Consider the following 19,048-nt stretch of genomic DNA (forward strand, 5'->3'; position numbering starts at 1 on the left):
ATTAATTTTTCAAACTGAGACTCACTGACTTTGCTCATTTTCTGTGAAGAACATATATCAGAATACATATTTAATGACCACACACCATACACCCCCCCACACACATTTCTATTACGTATAATAGAAGAAGAAGTGTGGAAATTGATGCTCTGTGGCACACACACACACACACACACACACACACACACACACACACACACACACACACACACACACACACACACACACACACACACACACACACACACACACACACACACACACACACACAGCAGGTCTAGACAGTAGGAGGACAGGGTGTAGGTACACAGAACATCAGAGGGTCAAAATGTGCGAGAAAATGAGAGCAGACAGTGTTGACAAACAATGTTGCAACCTTGTAGGGGAACCGCAGGTGCAGAAACACAAAAGAAGAATCCCTGTGGGATGCAGAAACTGTCAGAGAAATTTTTCCGTGCAACGTTCATATTGTTGTTACTCAGCCAGCGTTTGTGGGTCTGATGGACCCGTTGCATTTTGTGGCTTTTAATGCCTCACAATCAAACACTTCTGTGTTAAAATACTGCACAGATTTTTATTGGGATAAGGTAAACATCTGTTCAGTATTTTACCATAAAAGTGTTTGATTGTGAGGCATTAAAAGCCACAAAATGCAACTATTTTATTTAAGGACAAAATTGTTCTTCGATTGTAATAAGCAACATATGATTAATGTACCCTAAGATATTTTGTTAAAATAATGCCATTTTTGTGGTCCCCTGATTAGATTTTTTGTTAAAATAATGCAATTTTTAAAAAACATTTTAAATAATGCAATTTTTTGATAAAATAATGCCATTTTTATGGTACCCTGATTAGATTTTTTGTCAAAATGATGCCATTTTTAAAACGTTTTAAATAATGCAATCTTTTGTTGACATAATGCCATTTTTGTGTTCCCCTGATTAGATTTTTTGTTAAAATAATGCCATTTTTTAAAACATTTTTTCATAATGAGCATTTTTGTTGAAATAATGCCATTTTTAAAGTACCCTGATTAGATTTTTTTGTTTAATAATGCCATTTAAAAAAAATGTTTTAAATAATGCATTTTTTGTTAAAATAATGAAATTTTTGGTCCGCTGATTAGATTTTTTTGTTAAAAATAAGGCCATTTTTAAAACATTTTAAATAATGCATTTATTGTTAAAATAATGCAATTTTTGTAGTCCCCTGATCAGATTTTTTGTTAAAATAATGCCATTTTTAAAAACATTTTAAATAATGTAATTTATTGTTGAAATAATGCCATTTAAAAATTTTTTTTTTTAAATAATGCAATTTTTTGGTGAAATAATGCCATTTTTTAAATAATGCAATTTTTTGGTGAAATAATGCCATTTTTGTGGGTCTGATGGACCCATTGCATTTTGTGGCTTTTAATGCCTCACAATCAAACACTTCTGTGTTAAAATACTGCACAGATGTTTATTGGGATAAGGTAAACATCTGTTCAGTATTTTACCATAAAAGTGTTTGATTGTGAGGCATTAAAAGCCACAAAATGCAACTATTTTATTTAAGGACAAAATTGTTCTTCGATTGTAATAAACAACATATGATTAATGTACCCTAAGATATTTTGTTAAAATAATGCCATTTTTGTGGTCCCCTGATAAGATTTTTTGTTAAAATAATGCAATTTTTAAAAAACATTTTAAATAATGCAATTTTTTGATAAAATAATGCCATTTTTGTGGTACCCTGATTAGATTTTTTTGTCAAAATGATGCCATTTTTAAAACATTTTAAATAATGCAATTTTGTGTTGAAATAATGCCATTTTTGTGGTGCCCTGATTAGATTTTTTGTTAAAATAATGCCATTTTGAAAAACATTTTTAATAATGCAATTTTTTGTTGAAATAATGCCATATTTGTGGTCCCCTGATTAGATTTTTTTGTTAAAATAATGCCATTGAAATAAACATTGATTGATTGATTGATTTTTAAAAATGTTTAAATAATGCATTTTTTGTTAAAATAATGCAATTTTTGTGGTCCCCTGGTTAGATTTTCTGTTAAAGTAATGGCATTTTTTTTTTTTAATATTTAAAATAATGCATTTTTTGTTAAAATAATGCAATTTTTGTGGTCCCCTGGTCAGATTTTCTGTTAAAGTAATGGCATTTAAATTTTTTTTTTTTAAATAATGCATTTTTTGTTAAAATAATGCAATTTTTGTGGTCCCCTGATTAGATTTGTTGTTGAAATAATGCCATTTTTGTGGGTCTGATGGACCCGTTGCATTTTGTGGCTTTTAATGCCTCACAATCAAACACTTTTGTGTTAAAATACTGCACAGATGTTTATTGGGATAAGGTAAGATATTTTGTTAAAAATAATGCCATTTTTGTGGTCGCCTGATTAGATTTTTTGTTAAAATAATGCCATTTTTTAAAACATTTTAAATAATGCATTTTTTTGTTAAAATAATGCCATTTTTGTGGTACCCTGATTAGATTTTTTGTCAAAATGATGCCATTTTAAAAACATTTTAAATAATGCAATTTTTTGTTGAAATAATGCCATTTTTAAAAAACATTTTAAATAATGCAATTTTTTGTTGAAATAATGCCATTTTTGTGGGTCTAATGGACCCGTTGCATTTTGTGGCTGTTAATGCCTCACAAACAAACACTTTTATGTTAAAATACTGCACAGATGTTTATTGGGATATGGTAAACATCTGTTCAGTATTTTAACATAAAAGTGTTTGATTGTGAGGCATTAAAAGCCACAAAATGCAATTATTTTATTTAAGGACAAAATTGTTCTTCGTTTGTAATAAGAAACATATGATTAATGTACCCTAAGATATTTTGTTAAAATAATGCCATTTTTGTGGTACCCTGATTATATTTTTTGTTAAAATAATGTCATTTTTTAAAACATTTTAAATAATGCAAATTTTTGTTAAAATAATACCATTTTTGTGGTACCCTGATTATATGTTTTGTTAAAATAATGCCATTAAAAAAAAACACATTTTAAATAATGCATTTTTTGTTAAAATAATGCAATTTTTGTGGTCCCTTTATTAGATTTTTTGTTAAAATAATGCCATTTTTGTGGTACCCTGATTAGATTTTTTTGTTAAAATAATGCAATTTTAAAAACATTTTAAATAATGCATTTTTTGTTAAAATAATGCAATTTTTGTAGTGCCTTGATTAGATTTTTTTTGTTAAAATAATGCCATTTTTTAAAAACATTTTAAATAATGCCATTTTTTATTGAAATAATGCCATTTTTGTGGTCCCCTGGTTAGATTTTTTTGTTAAAATAATGCCATTTTTAAAACATTTTAAATAATGCAATTTTTTGTGAAAATAATGCCATTTTTGTGGTCCCCTGATTAGATTTTTTGTTAAAATAATGCAATTAAAAAAAAAAACATTTTAAATAATGCAATTTTTTGTTGAAATAATGCCGTTTTAGTGGTCCCCTGATTAGATTTTTTTGTTAAAATAATGCCATTTTTCAAAACATTTTAAATAATGCAATTTTTTGTTAAAATAATGCCATTTTTATGGTACCCTGATTAAATTTTTTGTTAAAAATAATGCCATTTTTAAAAATGTTTAAATAATGCATTCTTAGTTAAAATAAGGCAATTTTTTTGGTCCCCTGATTAGATTTTTTGTTGAAATAATGCCATTTTTGTGGGTCTGATGGACCCGTTGCATTTTCTGGCTTTTAATGCCTCACAATCAAACACTTTTATGTTAAAATACTGAACAGATGTTTATTGGGATAAGGTAAACATCTGTTCAGTATTTTAACATAAATCAAATCAAACCAAATCAACTTTATTTATAAAGTGTTTGATTAAAAGCCACAAAATGCAACTATTTCATTTAAGGACAAAATTGTTCTTCGTTTGTAATAAGAAACATATGATTAATGTACCCTAAGATATTTTGTTAAAATAATGCTATTTTTGTGGTACCCTGATTAGATTTTTTTGTTAAAATAATGCCATTTAAAAAAAAAAAATTTAAATAACGCATTTTTTGTTAAAATAATGCAATTTTTGTGGCCCCCTCATTAGATTTTTTGTTAAAATAATGCCATTTTTTAAAAAACATTTTAAATAATGCAATTTTTGTTAAAATAATGCCATTCTTATGGTACCCTGATTAGATTTTTTTTTAAATAAAGCCGTTTTTAAAAACATTTTAGATCATGCATTTTTTGTTAAAATAATGCAATTTTTTTGGTCCCCTGATTAGATTTTTTGTTAGAATAATGCAATTTTACAAAAACATTTTAAATAATGCAATTTTTGTTGAAATAATGCCATTTTTGTGGGTCTGATGGACCCGTTGAATTTTGTGGCTTTTAATGCCTCACAATCAAACACTTTTATGTTAAAATACTGAACAGATGTTTATTGGGATAAGGTAAACTTCTGTTCAGTATTTTAACATAAAAGTGTTTGATTGTGAGGCATTAAAAGCCACAAATTGCAAATATTTTATTTAAGGACAAAATTGTTCTTCGATTGTAATAAGAAACTAACCCTAAGATATTTTGTTAAAAAACATTTAAAATATTTTAAATAATGCAAATTTTTGTTAAAATAATGCCATTTTTGTGGTACCCTGATTAGATTTTTTGTTAAAATAATGCAATTTTTTAAAAACATTTTAAATAATGCATTTTTTTTAAAACATTTTAAATAATGCATTTTTTGTTAAAATAATGCAATTTTTTAAAAACATTTTAAATAATGCATTTTTTTTAAAACATTTTAAATAATGCATTTTTTGTTAAAATAATATAATTTTTTAAAACATTTTAAATAATGCAATTTTTTGTTAAAATAATGTCATTTTTGTGGTCCCCTGATTAGATTTTTATGTTGAAATACTGAACAGATGTTTATTGGGATAAGGTAAACATCTGTTCAGTATTTTAACATAAAAGTGTTTGATTTTGAGGCATTAAAAGCCACAAAATGCAACGGGTCCATCAGACCCAAAATGCTGGCTGAGTAACAACAATATGAACATTGCTCAAGGGTTAAAGGAATTCATATCTAATAGATGTATTGTTCAAGGATCATGTAAGGTCTGTTGTCCAATATGTGTTTTGGCTACCTGAGGTCAGACAAAGATGCTTAATACCTGAACAGGGGCCGTTGTTGTTGTTGTTGTTGTTGTTGTTGTTGTTGCTCCCCCTTTACCATCCTATGTGAAGCTGATAGATATAAATGGTAGCACTCACGCTCGTCCATTATCCAGATGAAGCAGGAACGTGTCATTGCCAAATTTCTCAAACGTCTCGTAGTGATGTCTATCCATGTTGCCTAGGAACAGAAAAATAATTCAGTATCTCTTATTTTAGTTATGACATTATGTGCATGTTTAAAAGTCGTTGGCTCACGGTCTCCAATTATAAAGCCTATCTTAAATTGAAAGTAGCGACTGACTCATGAGGAAGTCCAATATCGCCATGTCGATGACATCGACTAGTCTGGTGCCGTGGTTATAAGGAGGCGTCTGTTTGACGGTGTCACAGTAAGCTGGGTCTTTCTCCCACCTGGCCACAAAGAAGGAAGTCAACATTAGACATGCAGTGACAGGGTTTCCACGGGTCATTGAAAAACAGCATGAAAAGTTCTTAAATGGATTTTTTTTAAATGAAGACCTTAAATGGCATTAAAATCGATATCCAGAGAGAAGTTTAACCTCTAAAGGCTTAGTGGCCACATGCGTGGACAGCACCGTTTAGCTCTTATTTCCAAAATTGTGTACACTACTGAATTGGGGTCTTATGGCCACTTATGTGGACACTTATACTGTAATCTGGTGGTGTCAGAAGAGTATAACATACAATGGAATTTGGAAAAAAAAGTGTAAAAATAAAAATTTGTATGTCACTGAAGTACACGTTTGTGTACCGTATTTTCCGCACTATTAGCCGCACCTAAAAACCACAAATTTACTCAAAAGCTGACAGTGCGGCTTATAACCCGGTGCGCTTTATATATGGATTAATATTAAGATTCATTTTCATAAAGTTTCGGTCTCGCAACTACGGTAAACAGCCGCCATCTTTTTTCCCCGTAGAAGAGGAAGTGCTTCTTCTTCTACGCAAGCAACCGCCAAGGTAAGCACCCGCCCCCATAGAACAGGAAGCGCTTCTTCTTCTACTGTAAGCAACCACCCGCCCGCGTAGAAGAAGAAGAAGCGCGCGGATATTACGTTTCATTTCCTTTGTGTGTTTACATCTGTAAAGACCACAAAATGGCTCCTACTAAGCGACAGGTTTCCGGTTCATGAAAAGACGCAATCTCTCCATCCGCACACGGACTACTATTTCACAGCAACTGCCTAAAGACTTTCAAGAAAAGCTGGCTACTTTCCGTGCATATTGTACCGGTAAAAACAAGATAGCTGAAAAAAAGATCCGGCCAGAGAACATTATCAACATGGACGAGGTTCCACTGACTTTTGATATTCCTGTGAACCGCACTGTGGATACAACGGGAGCACGTACGGTGAATATTCGCACCACAGGGAATGAGAAGTCATCCTTCACTGTGGTTCTAGCTTGCCATGCTAATGGCCAGAAACTTCCACCCATGGTGATATTCAAAAGGAAGACCTTGCCAAAAGAGACCTTTCCAGCCGGCGTCATCATAAAAGCTAACTCGAAGGGATGGATGGATGAAGAAAAGATGAGCGAGTGGTTAAGGGAAGTTTACGCGAAGAGGCCGGGTGGCTTTTTTCACGCAGCTCCGTCCATGTTGATATACGACTCCATGCGCGCCCACATCACGCTGGTTTTTAATATATTATTAAAGTTTGACTGACCTATCTGACTGTTTTTTTGACATTCCTTTAGCGCAGTTAGATGCGGCTTGTAACACGGGGCGGCTTATAGGTGGACAAAGTTTTGAAATATGCCGTTCATTGAAGGCGCGGCTTATAACCCAGGGCGGCTTATGGTGCGGAAAATACGGTACTTATGGACTAAGTACAGTTTATTTATACTACACATTTAAAACATTAATTGATTGACCCACAAGTTGAGAAGCTTATTGGGGTGTTACCATTTAGTGGTCAATTGTATGGAATATGTACTGTACTGTGCAATCTACTAATAAAAGTCTCAATTCATCAATCAATCAAAAACCTCCTTGATATTTGTTTTACATGCATCACCTTCAGTTATTGTTACCTTTTAATGCTTCCATTAACAAGAATATTGTTCCCCTACTCATCACACACAGGCGGCGCACTCACTGTGCCAGCTTAGTCCGGCTGTAGGATCGTCTCCATGGCGATCTCCATGACCTGCGGGGAGCAAGGCTGAGGTCAGGCAGCATGGCAGCCAAGGACGCCTCCAGAGAGTGTGGCTGGCCGCACAGCGGGTGCTCGCTGGAGCAGTAGTATTCACACCGGCCATAGAAACACACATTCCCCGCTGGAGGGAGTCAGAAAGGCGCCATGGTTTTAGTGACGGAAAAGAACGGCGGCTTGTTTTCCCACGCGGGAGCACACCGGGGGACGTGAAGAAGGTCCGAGACAGCTTGCGGTCCGTGGTAATCTCCCTGATCTCTCTGGTGATGTTGATCAGACGACCGGCGACTGGAGGGATTCGATTGAAGCCCAGCAGTCTGAAAAAGATGAGAGCGTTAGGACTTCTTTCAGAGTAAAACAAGGTGCCCTGTAGGAGGAGGCAGACGTGCCCACGGTCTACTGGGGATTCAGGTTTTCACCACTAAACGGTGCAATGAAACCCTCTTTTGGTAGGGATTGAGCAATGTTGCAATCATCCATTCATTCCATTTTCTACCGCTTGTCCCGTTCGCAAGTCGCCACCTCATCACAGGGCCAACACAGATAGACAGACAACCTACTCAGTGGTTAGAGCAGACCTGGGCAAATGAAGGCCCGGGGGCCACATGCACCCCGTTAAGGTTTTCAATCTGGCCTGCTGGACTTCCCAAATAATTTTTTTTAGATCTTTAAGATGTAAAGTGTAGCTGCCATTATGATGTGCACTCATGTCTTCTAATGACCGTAAGTCTTCAACTATGCTAAGTATTTCAATGCTTGGAATCTGCGCTTTTGCATGATGTACTAGTTACTATGCAGTGACGTGCGGTCATTAGAGGCAGGTGAGGCGGGGCCTCACCTGCCATCATGGAAAGAAAAAAAATGTAAAAAGAAAACATTTTTATTAAATTGTTATATGTATCCAGTGATTATACTATAAAGTTATTTTCCATTTAACTTCACCAGTTTTAGATTATTTTTTATTTAAAATAGCTGAATTTTCACATTTGCCGTTCAAATACTGAGAAGAGACGGTGCGGTGATCAGCAGCCAGTTGAGGCACGTCACTCAGTGCCTCAACATGGATTGCGGACTCGGCTAACTGCTGGCCTGCTGTGCAGTGAGACTGTATTGCTATATAATGATAAATAAATGATAAATGGGTTGTACTTGTATAGCGCTTTTCTACCTTCAAGGTACTCAAAGCGCTTTGACACTACTTCCACATTTACCCATTCACACACACATTCACACACTGATGGAGGGAGCTGCCATGCAAGGCGCTAACCAGCACCCATCAGGAGCAAGGGTGAAGTGTCTTGCTCAGGACACAACGGACATGACGAGGTTGGTACTAGGTGGGGATTGAACCAGGGACCCTCGGGTTGCGCACGGCCACTCTACCACTGCGCCACGCCGTCCCTATATGAATTATACTATACATTTCCATAGTTTAGTTAGCTGAGGTATATAATGTACAGTGTATTTTGTCAACAACTGTATGTGTGTAAAGTATTTCTTGTGCTGAACGATCATAAAACGGCTGCAAAAGACGCACTGGCTGAGGCTCCAGTACCGGTAATCCGCCTCCTGCACCCCCGCCGTAGAATGCACCCCCTGACGGGAGTGTTATATCAACTAAAGCCCACACTTAAACTTTCCACGTGCAAGATTGAATCTATTTTTAAAAAGTTATTTCATAAGAAGCCAAAAAGTGCAAAAACAATAATGTTCGTGTTGGAGGAGTTGTGAATGACTGCAGGGCCACAACATTAGGTACACCTGCACACTGCAGGTGTACCTAATTCACAACTCCTCCAACACGAACATTATTGTTTTTGCACTTTTTGGCTTCTTATTAAATAACTTTTGTAACCTATTTTTATGGGCTTTCCTCTTTGTGTTGTTTAAGTTCCTGTTATGCGCTGTTATACAGTATATGCCTTGAGCTCTTATTTTGAAGGCGCAAAGAGGAGTGGAGCGGAGGTTTTTGAAAGAAGGTAAATAAAGTGGTCCTCGTGTAAACTGGAGCCTCCGTGTTTGTTATTTTGTAGATTCATACAGTATAGGCGACATTTATAAACCCTCGGTTACACTTTTTTAAATAGATTCAATCTTGCACGTGGAAAGTTTAAGTGAGGGCTTTAGTTGATATAACACTCCCGTCAGGGGTGCATTAATCCAGCACAACAGCGGCGCATGGACTTCATTTATAAGTAAAGGTACGACCATAATAAAGTTTTTTTGATTAAATGTGCTTTTTTGTGTGCTACAGTTTGTATGTGTAAAGTTAAAGTTAAGTTAAAGTACCAATGATTGTCACACACACACTAGGTGTAATGAAATTTGTCCTCTGCATTTGACCCATCCCCTTGTTCACCCCCTGGGAGGTGAGGGGAGCAGTGGGCAGCAGCGGCGCCGCGCCCGGGAATAATTTTTGGTGATTTAACCCCCAATTCCAAGCCTTGATGCTGAGTGCCAAGCAGGGAAGAATGCTGGTATGAGCTTTTAAACATAACCCGTTAACTGCTGCCAATCAAATGGTGAATAAGATACTCTTTAGGGTTCATATGTTTGTAAATCTGACTGTGATGAAGTCAGTGCCTCACCAGCCATCAACCTCACCGCAAGTCACTGGAGCAGACCTGGGCAAATGAAGCCCCGGGGGCCACATGCGGCCCGATAAGGTTTTCAATCTGGCCTGCCGGACATTCCCAAATAATTTTTTTTAGATCCTTAAGATGTAAAGTGTAGCTGCCATTATGATGTGCAGTCATGTCTTCTAATTACCGTAAGTCTTCAACTATACAAAGTATTTCAATGCTTGGAATCTGCGCTTTTGCATGATATACTAGTTACTATGGTAATCTAATTAGTTACTATGGTCATCTAATTCAGTGACGTGCGGTGAGGTTGATGGCTGGTGAGGCACTGACTTCATCACAGTCAGATTTACAAACATATGAACCCTAAAGAGTATCTTATTCACCATTTGATTGGCAGCAGTTAACGGGTTATGTTTAAAAGCTCATACCAGCATTCTTCCCTGCTTGGCACTCAGCATCAAGGCTTGGAATTGGGGGTTAAATCACCAAAAATGATTCCCAGGCGTGGCACCGCTGCTGCCCACTGCTCCCCTCACCTCCCAGGGGGTGATCAAGGGGATGGGTCAAGTGCAGAGGACAAATTTCATTACACCTAGTGTGTGTGTGACAATCATTGGTACTTTAACTTAACTTTAACTTTACACAAACAAACTGTAGCACACAAAAAAGCACATTTAATAAAAAAAACGTTATTATGGTCTTACTTTTACTTAGAAATAAAGTCCACAACTAAAGCCCTCACTTAAACTTTCCACGTGCAAGATTGAATCTATTTAAAAAAGTGTAACCGAGGGTTTATAAATGTCGCCTATACTGTATGAAACTACAAAATAACAAACACGGAGGCTCCAGTTTACACGAGGACCACTTTATTTACCTTCTTTCAAAAACCTCCGCAACGTGACATCACTTCCGCTCTTAGCGCCTTCAAAATAAGAGCTCAAGGCATATACTGTATAACAGCGCATAACAGGAACTTAACATCACAAAGAGGAAAGCCCATGAAAATAGGTTACAAAAGTTATTTAATAAGAAGCCAAAAAGTGCAAAAACAATAATGTCCGTGTTGGAGGAGTTGTGAATTAGGTACACCTGCAGTCTGCAGGTGTACCTAATGTTGTGGCCCTGCAGTCATTCACAACTCCTCCAACACCAACATTATTGTTTTTGCACTTTTTGGCTTCTTATGAAATAATTTTTTTAAATAGATTCAATCTTGCACGTGGAAAGTTTAAGTGTGGGCTTTAGTTGATATAACAATTCTACGGCGGGGGTGCAGGAGGCGGGATTACTGGAGCCTCAGCCAGTGCGTCTTTTGCAGCAGTTTTATGATCGCTCAGCACAAGAAATACGTTACACACATACAGTTGTTGACAAAATACACTGTACATTATATACCTCAGCGAACTAAACTATGGAAATGTATAATATAATTCATATAGCAATACAGTCTCACTGCACAACAGACCAGCAGTTAGCCGAGTCCGCAATCCATGTTGAGGCACTGAGTGACGTGCCTCAACTGGCTGCTGTTCACCGCACCGTCTCTTCTCAGTATTTGAACGGCAAATGTGAAAATTCAGCGATTTTGAATAAAAATAATCTAAAACTGGTGAAGTTAAATGGAAAATAACTTTATAGTATAATCACTGGATACATATAACAATAAAAAATTTTTTTTTCTTTTTACATTTTTTTTCTTTCCATGATGGCAGGTGAGGCCCCGCCTCACCTGCCTCTAGTGACTGCACGTCACTGATCTAATTAGTTACTATGGTCATCTAAGTCAGTGTTTTCCAACCTTTTTTGAGCCAAGGCGCATTTTTTTCATTGAAAAAATCCGGAGGCACACCACCAGCAGAAATCATTAAGAAATGAAACTCAGTAGACCAGTGGTTCTCAAATGGGGGTACGCGTACCCCTGGGGGTACTTGAAGGTATGCCAAGGGGTACGTGAGATTTTTTTTAAAATGTCTGTCAAAAAGAACTGTGAAAAGAAATGCAACAATGCAATATTCAGTGTTGATTTTTTGTGGACATGTTCCATAAATATTGATGTTAAAGATTTCTTTTTTTGTGAAGAAATGTTTAGAATTAAGTTCATGAATCCAGATGGATCTCTATTACAATCCCCAAAGAGGGCACTTTAAGTTGATGATTACTTCTATGTGTAGAAATCTTTATTTATTATTGAATCACTTGTTTATTTTTCAACAAGTTTTTAGTTATTTTTATTCAGGATGTCCGATATTGGCTTTTTGCCGATATTCCGATATTGTCCAACTCTTTAATTACCGATACCGATATCAACCGATATCAACCGATATACAGGTAAAAGCCAGTAAATTTGAATATTTTGAAAAACTTGATTTATTTCAGTAATTGCATTCAAAAGGTGTAACTTGTACATTATATTTATTCATTGCACACAGACTGATGCATTCAAATGTTTATTACATTTAATTTTGATGATTTGAAGTGGCAACAAATGAAAATCCAAAATTCCGTGTGTCACAAAATTAGAATATTGTGTAAGGCTAATACAAAAAAGGGATTTTTAGAAATGTTGGCCAACTGAAAAGTATGAAAATGAAAAATATGAGCATGTACAATACTCAATACTTGGTTGGAGCTCCTTTTGCTCTTTTACTCTGTTTCCTGAGATCCAGGGTCAACGCAGCCGTCTACCAGCATGTTTTAGAGCACTTCATGCTTCCTGCTGCTGACCTGCTCTATGGAGATGGAGATTTCAAGTTCCAACAGGACTTGGCGCCTGCACACAGCGCAAAATCTACCCGTGCCTGGTTTACGGACCATGGTATTTCTGTTCTAAATTGGCCCGCCAACTCCCCTGACCTTAGCCCCATAGAAAATCTGTGGGGTATTGTGAAAAGGAAGATGCAGAATGCCAGACCCAAAAACGCAGAAGAGTTGAAGGCCACTATCAGAGCAACCTGGGCTCTCATAACACCTGAGCAGTGCCAGAAACTCATCGACTCCATGCCACGCCGCATTAACGCAGTAATTGAGGCAAAAGGAGCTCCAACCAAGTATTGAGTATTGTACATGCTCATATTTTTCATTTTCATACTTTTCAGTTGGCCAACATTTCTAAAAATCCCTTTTTTGTATTAGCCTTAAGTAATATTCTAATTTTGTGACACACGGAATTTTGGATTTTCATTTGTTGCCACTTCAAATCATCAAAATTAAATGAAATAAAAATTTGAATGCATCAGTCTGTGTGCAATGAATAAATATAATGTACAAGTTACACCTTTTGAATGCAATTACTGAAATAAATCAAGTTTTTCAAAATATTCTAATTTACTGGCTTTTACCTGTATACAGTCGTGGAATTAACACATTATTATGCCTAATTTGGACAACCAGGTATGGTGAAGATAAGGTACTTTTTTTTAAAATTAATAAAATAAAATAAGATAAATAAATTAAAAACATTTTCTTGAATAAAAAAAAAGTAAAACAATATAAAAACAGTTACATAGAAACTAGTAATTAATGAAAATTAGTCAAATTAAGTGTTAAAAGTTTATGAGTTTGAACATCAAATGTGTTGTCTTTGTAGCATATTCAACTGAATATTGTTACGGCTCAGACTCCTGCCAACGCCGTTCATCCATCTGTGCGCTCCAGTGAGTGCACCTCGGGACACGCCCACGGCCGCGCTCAGCCAGGGACGCGCCGCGCGCGTCTCCGCCCAGCAGAAGCCGCCAGCTGCAATCATTTGCCGGCAATCGGCACACCTGCCTGTGATGATCAAGCGGTCTTCTTAAGCCTGGACAACCTGCGGTCGCTCGCCGGAGTACAGTCTTCTTACCCTTGTAAGCATCCCGTGTCTGGCTTCCATCCCGCGAACTCGCGCCTCCCCAGTGACTTCCGTGTTTCCGTTGTGTTCTGATGTTCCTGTTGTCTTCCTGCAGCGCTTCCCGTGTTCTTCCGTGATCCCCTGTTGTTTCCCTTACCTCCCGGACTGCCCTTTTGGATTCTCGACCTCCCGCTTGGAAACGGTTCTTGCCTCTTCTCTCCTGCCCTGGATCATCTGCCTGCCCAATGGACTGTCTTCCTGCCTTGTTCCTCCTCTCGCCCAACACAACACTTGGTAACTCACACTACAGCTAATCACACACATAGCCACACATCACATACACTTTTGGATCTAGTTCACACTCCATTTCCTTAGTTTATATTTGTATTGTTTGATTATTATATATATATATATATATATATATACATATATGGTTAATATATATAATAAATCCTTGTACATACCACCCTCTGGTGTCTGTCGCCGTCACCTCCCCTTAGTCCAACCATTACAAATATGGGTTGAAAATGATTTGCAAATCATTGTATTCCGTTTATATTTACATCTAACACAATTTCCCAACTCATATGGAAACGGGGTTTGTAGTTTGTAAAAGTATCTTGATTGAATTAGTCTGTTTAATCTCACAGGAGAAAACCCTCCACTGTGTGCAGCTGACAAAGGGACACGTCTGGCCGACGGTACCTGTCAAGATGAAAAGCCGAGATCTCGGCGTTGTGTCTTTCAAAGTCGGAGAAGTAGAAGAGGTTCACATCGGTCTCCGCGTCCCTGGATTGTCTAGAGAAGAAACACAGACGTAACATAATCCCGCTGAGATCAGGCCCTGAGCCTGTGAGTTAGCTGAATGGGGTTTAGGATTCATGCCGGGGTCTTACTTCATGGGTTTAAGCAAAGCTTGTCCATAGTTTGGGAAAGATAAGAGCAGTTTGAGCTGAGTGCCTCCAGATTTTTGAACTGAAAAGTAAAGAAAAATATTGATTGACTAAACATGAGAGATATACAGGTAAAAGCCAGTAAATTAGAATATTTTGAAAAACTTGATTTATTTCAGTAATTGCATTCAAAAGGTGTAACTTGTACATTATATTTATTCATTGCACACAGACTGATGCATTCAAATGTTTATTTCATTTAATTTTGATGATTTGAAGTGGCAACAAATGAAAATCCAAAATTCCGTGTGTCACAAAATTAGAATATTACTTAAGGCTAATACAAAAAAGGGATTTTTAGAAATGTTGGCCAACTGAAAAGTATGAAAATGAAAAATATGAGCATGTACAATACTCAATACTTGGTTGGGGCTCCTTTTGCCTCAATTACTGCGTTAATGCGGCGTGGCATGGAGTCGATGAGTTTCTGGCACTGCTCAGGTGTTATGAGAGCCCAGGTTGCTCTGATAGTGGCCTTCAACTCTTCTGCGTTTTTGGGTCTGGCATTCTGCATCTTCCTTTTCACAATACCCCACAGATTTTCTATGGGGCTAAGGTCAGGGGAGTTGGCGGGCCAATTTAGAACAGAAATACCATGGTCCGTAAACCAGGCACGGGTAGATTTTGCGCTGTGTGCAGGCGCCAAGTCCTGTTGGAACTTGAAATCTCCATCTCCATAGAGCAGGTCAGCAGCAGGAAGCATGAAGTGCTCTAAAACTTGCTGGTAGACGGCTGCGTTGACCCTGGATCTCAGGAAACAGAGTGGACCGACACCAGCAGATGACATGGCACCCCAAACCATCACTGATGGTGGAAACTTTACACTAGACTTCAGGCAACGTGGATCCTGTGCCTCTCCTGTCTTCCTCCAGACTCTGGGACCTCGATTTCCAAAGGAAATGCAAACCAAACCAACCCAAACCATCAGTGATGGTTTGGGGTGCCATGTCATCTGCTGGTGTCGGTCCACTCTGTTTCCTGAGATCCAGGGTCAACGCAGCCGTCTACCAGCAAGTTTTAGAGCACTTCATGCTTCCTGCTGCTGACCTGCTCTATGGAGATGGAGATTTCAAGTTCCAACAGGACTTGGCGCCTGCACACAGCGCAAAATCTACCCGTGCCTGGTTTACGGACCATGGTATTTCTGTTCTAAATTGGCCCGCCAACTCCCCTGACCTTAGCCCCATAGAAAATCTGTGGGGTATTGTGAAAAGGAAGATGCAGAATGCCAGACCCAAAAACGCAGAAGAGTTGAAGGCCACTATCAGAGCAACCTGGGCTCTCATAACACCTGAGCAGTGCCAGAAACTCATCGACTCCATGCCACGCCGCATTAACGCAGTAATTGAGGCAAAAGGAGCTCCAACCAAGTATTGAGTATTGTACATGCTCATATTTTTCATTTTCATACTTTTCAGTTGGCCAACATTTCTAAAAATCCCTTTTTTGTATTAGCCTTAAGTAATATTCTAATTTTGTGACACACGGAATTTTGGATTTTCATTTGTTGCCACTTCAAATCATCAAAATTAAATGAAATAAACATTTGAATGCATCAGTCTGTGTGCAATGAATAAATATAATGTACAAGTTACACCTTTTGAATGCAATTACTGAAATAAATCAAGTTTTTCAAAATATTCTAATTTACTGGCTTTTACCTGTATATGGTATCAAAACTGGAGACATTGTAATAATTCATACCTAATTTAACCGCAGTCTTGACTCGTGGCTTAGTGCAGCAGTACACTTAATGGCAATAAAACTTAACAAATAATCCTTACCAAGGGGAATTTTTATTGCCTTCTGTGTTCATTTATTGAACATTTGATGCTTTGAGTTTGATGCCTGTAGTACATCAAAGGAAAGTTCATTTAGCCGATTTGCAAATCAAGACATATTTGATTGTGATTCACATTCTCAGTCAAGGGAAAATCTGGCATAAATAGTTTGTTGTTTTGGTTGTTGAATGACAAAAGACGGATATTCTTTCAAAATGTATCAATGTTGACAGTCCGCTAAAATGTAATGGAGGCCTTTTTGTTTGCTGAAGACGTTTCACCCTTTTGCATACTTGCCAACCCTCCCGGATTTTCGTGGGAGACTCCCGAAATTCAGCGCCTCTCCCGAAAACCTCCCGGGACGAATTTTCTCTCGAAAATCTCCCGAAATTCAGGCGGAGCTGGAGGCCACGCCCCCTCCAGCTCCATGCGGACCTGAGTGACGTGTTGACAGCCTGTTCACACGTCCACTTTCCCACAATATAAACAGCTAATGATGGAGGGCGAGTTCTTGGTTTCTTATGTGGGTTTATTGTTAGGCAGTTTCATTAACGTCCTCCCAGCGCGGTAACAACACACAACAACAGCAGTCAAGTTTTCGTCTACCGTAAAGCAGTTCGTCTGCCGTAAACAGCAATGTTGTGACACTTTTAAACAGGACAATACTGCCATCTACTGTACATGCATATGTGACCCACCCATAATGTGTCACATTTTTGTGTTGATTTATTTATTTTATTTTGTTGTTTGAATTCGTTTTTGGAGCTGTCATTACACATTTATCAGTATTCACATTGGTCAGTAGGGGGCAGTAGGGCGTTTCTTCCCAATTGAATGCGATCACCTGCAGACCGGAAGTGTCTTGTCATTCTGATGAGCGCGACCAGTCTGTGAACAATTGAAACGTCCTGTGTGCTTTTTCCTCCTGTATATTAGTTTTGGTGAATCAACTCACTGAATAATATCCATGTGATCTTTTATAAGTTTAAGTACACATTCTGATGGTGGAGCCTAACTCTAAAGTGTTTGTGAGTTGTAGTTTGTATTTGTGAATGAATCCAGTGCACAGCTGCAGTAATCAATACAAAAAGGCGACGTGAGTGCGCAATGTTTATATAGGAACTTCTGATCCTAATTCAGACTCCCAAATTAGAGCTCCCGTTTTCTTATTGATTTTAAAATGTATATTTGTATAATGTGTGTGTTCTGAAATAGTGACAGAGAATAGAACAAGGATGGACAATTCAACCCTTAACTCAACAATGAGTAGATGAGTGTTATGTGTGTGTATGTGTAAATAAATGAACACTGAAGTTCAAGTATTTCTTTTATTTATTTATATATATATATATATATATATGTATACACACACACACATATATATATATATATATATATATATATATATATATATATATATATATATATATATATATATATATATGTAATATAAAAAAAAAATATATATAGCTAGAATTCACTGAAAGTCAAGTATTTCTTATATATATATATATCTGTTAACCACGCCCCCCCACCCCCCACCCCCCCACCTCCCGAAGGAGGTCTCAAGGTTGGCAAGTATGCCCTTTTGACCAAACGCTTCTTCAGTTCTAAGCTTTAGGTGTGGTCTTTCCCTATTCCCGATTGTATTCCCTGTTCCCAATTGAAATGCCAGATCTAAAGTTTAGAACTAAAGACCGATTTTGGGCGAAGAGAGAGAGTCCAATTGCGTCAATGGAACTTTTAACGGTTTAGGGATGTTCCGATCAGGGTTTAATGTTGCCGATTCCAGTACGGTCATTTATTAGTGAGAGCAGCTGATACAAATACCGATCACGCGTGTTAACTGTACATTTGTCAGTTTGTTTGTTTATTTTGTACACACCCCGTTTCCATATGAGTTGGGAAATTGTGTTAGATGTAAATATAAACGGAATACAATGATTTGCGAATCATTTTCAACCCATATTCAGTTGAATATGCTACAAAGACAACATATTTGATGATATTTTTTTTGCAAATAATCATTAACTTTAGAATTTGATGCCAGCAACGCGTGACAAAGAAGTTGGGAAAGGTGGCAATAAATACTGATAAAGTTGAGGAATGCTCATCAAACACTTATTTGGAACATCCCACAGGTGTGCATGCTAATTGGGAACAGGTGGGTGTCATGATTGGGTATAAAAGTAGATTCCATGAAATGCTCAGTCATTCACAAACAAGGATGGGGCGAGGGTCACCACTTTGTCAACAAATGCGTGAGCAAATTGTTGAACAGTTTAAGAAAAACCTTTCTCAACCAGCTATTGCAAGGAATTTTGGGATTTCACCATTCTACGGTCCGTAATATCATCAAAGGGTTCAGAGAATCTGGAGAAATCACTGCACGTAAGCAGCTGAGCCCATGACCTTCCATCCCTCAGGCTGTACTGCATCAACAAGCGACATCAGTGTGTAAAGGATATCACCACATGGGCTCAGGAACACTTCAGAAACCCACTGTCAGTAACTACAATTGGTCGCTACATCTGTAAGTGCACGTTAAA

General features: G+C 37.4%; 1 protein-coding gene across 1 annotated transcript in view; it reads right to left on the reverse strand.

Annotated features, from left to right (window-relative positions):
- fam20cl (family with sequence similarity 20 member C, like) overlaps window positions 1–19,048 on the reverse strand; it is a 56,592-nt gene that overhangs the window by 7,272 nt on the left and 30,272 nt on the right. Inside the window, exons 3-8 of the mRNA XM_061973826.1 lie at window positions 14,662–14,740; window positions 14,471–14,563; window positions 7,553–7,668; window positions 7,295–7,475; window positions 5,476–5,585; window positions 5,271–5,352 (exon numbers count right to left, since the gene is read on the reverse strand). Of these exons, the coding sequence (XP_061829810.1) occupies window positions 5,271–5,352; window positions 5,476–5,585; window positions 7,295–7,475; window positions 7,553–7,668; window positions 14,471–14,563; window positions 14,662–14,740 (661 nt within the window). The remainder of the gene's footprint in view (window positions 1–5,270; window positions 5,353–5,475; window positions 5,586–7,294; window positions 7,476–7,552; window positions 7,669–14,470; window positions 14,564–14,661; window positions 14,741–19,048) is intronic.

Source organism: Nerophis lumbriciformis, linkage group LG22, assembly GCF_033978685.3.
Source record: "Nerophis lumbriciformis linkage group LG22, RoL_Nlum_v2.1, whole genome shotgun sequence".
NCBI classification, from domain to species: Eukaryota; Metazoa; Chordata; class Actinopteri; order Syngnathiformes; family Syngnathidae; genus Nerophis; species Nerophis lumbriciformis.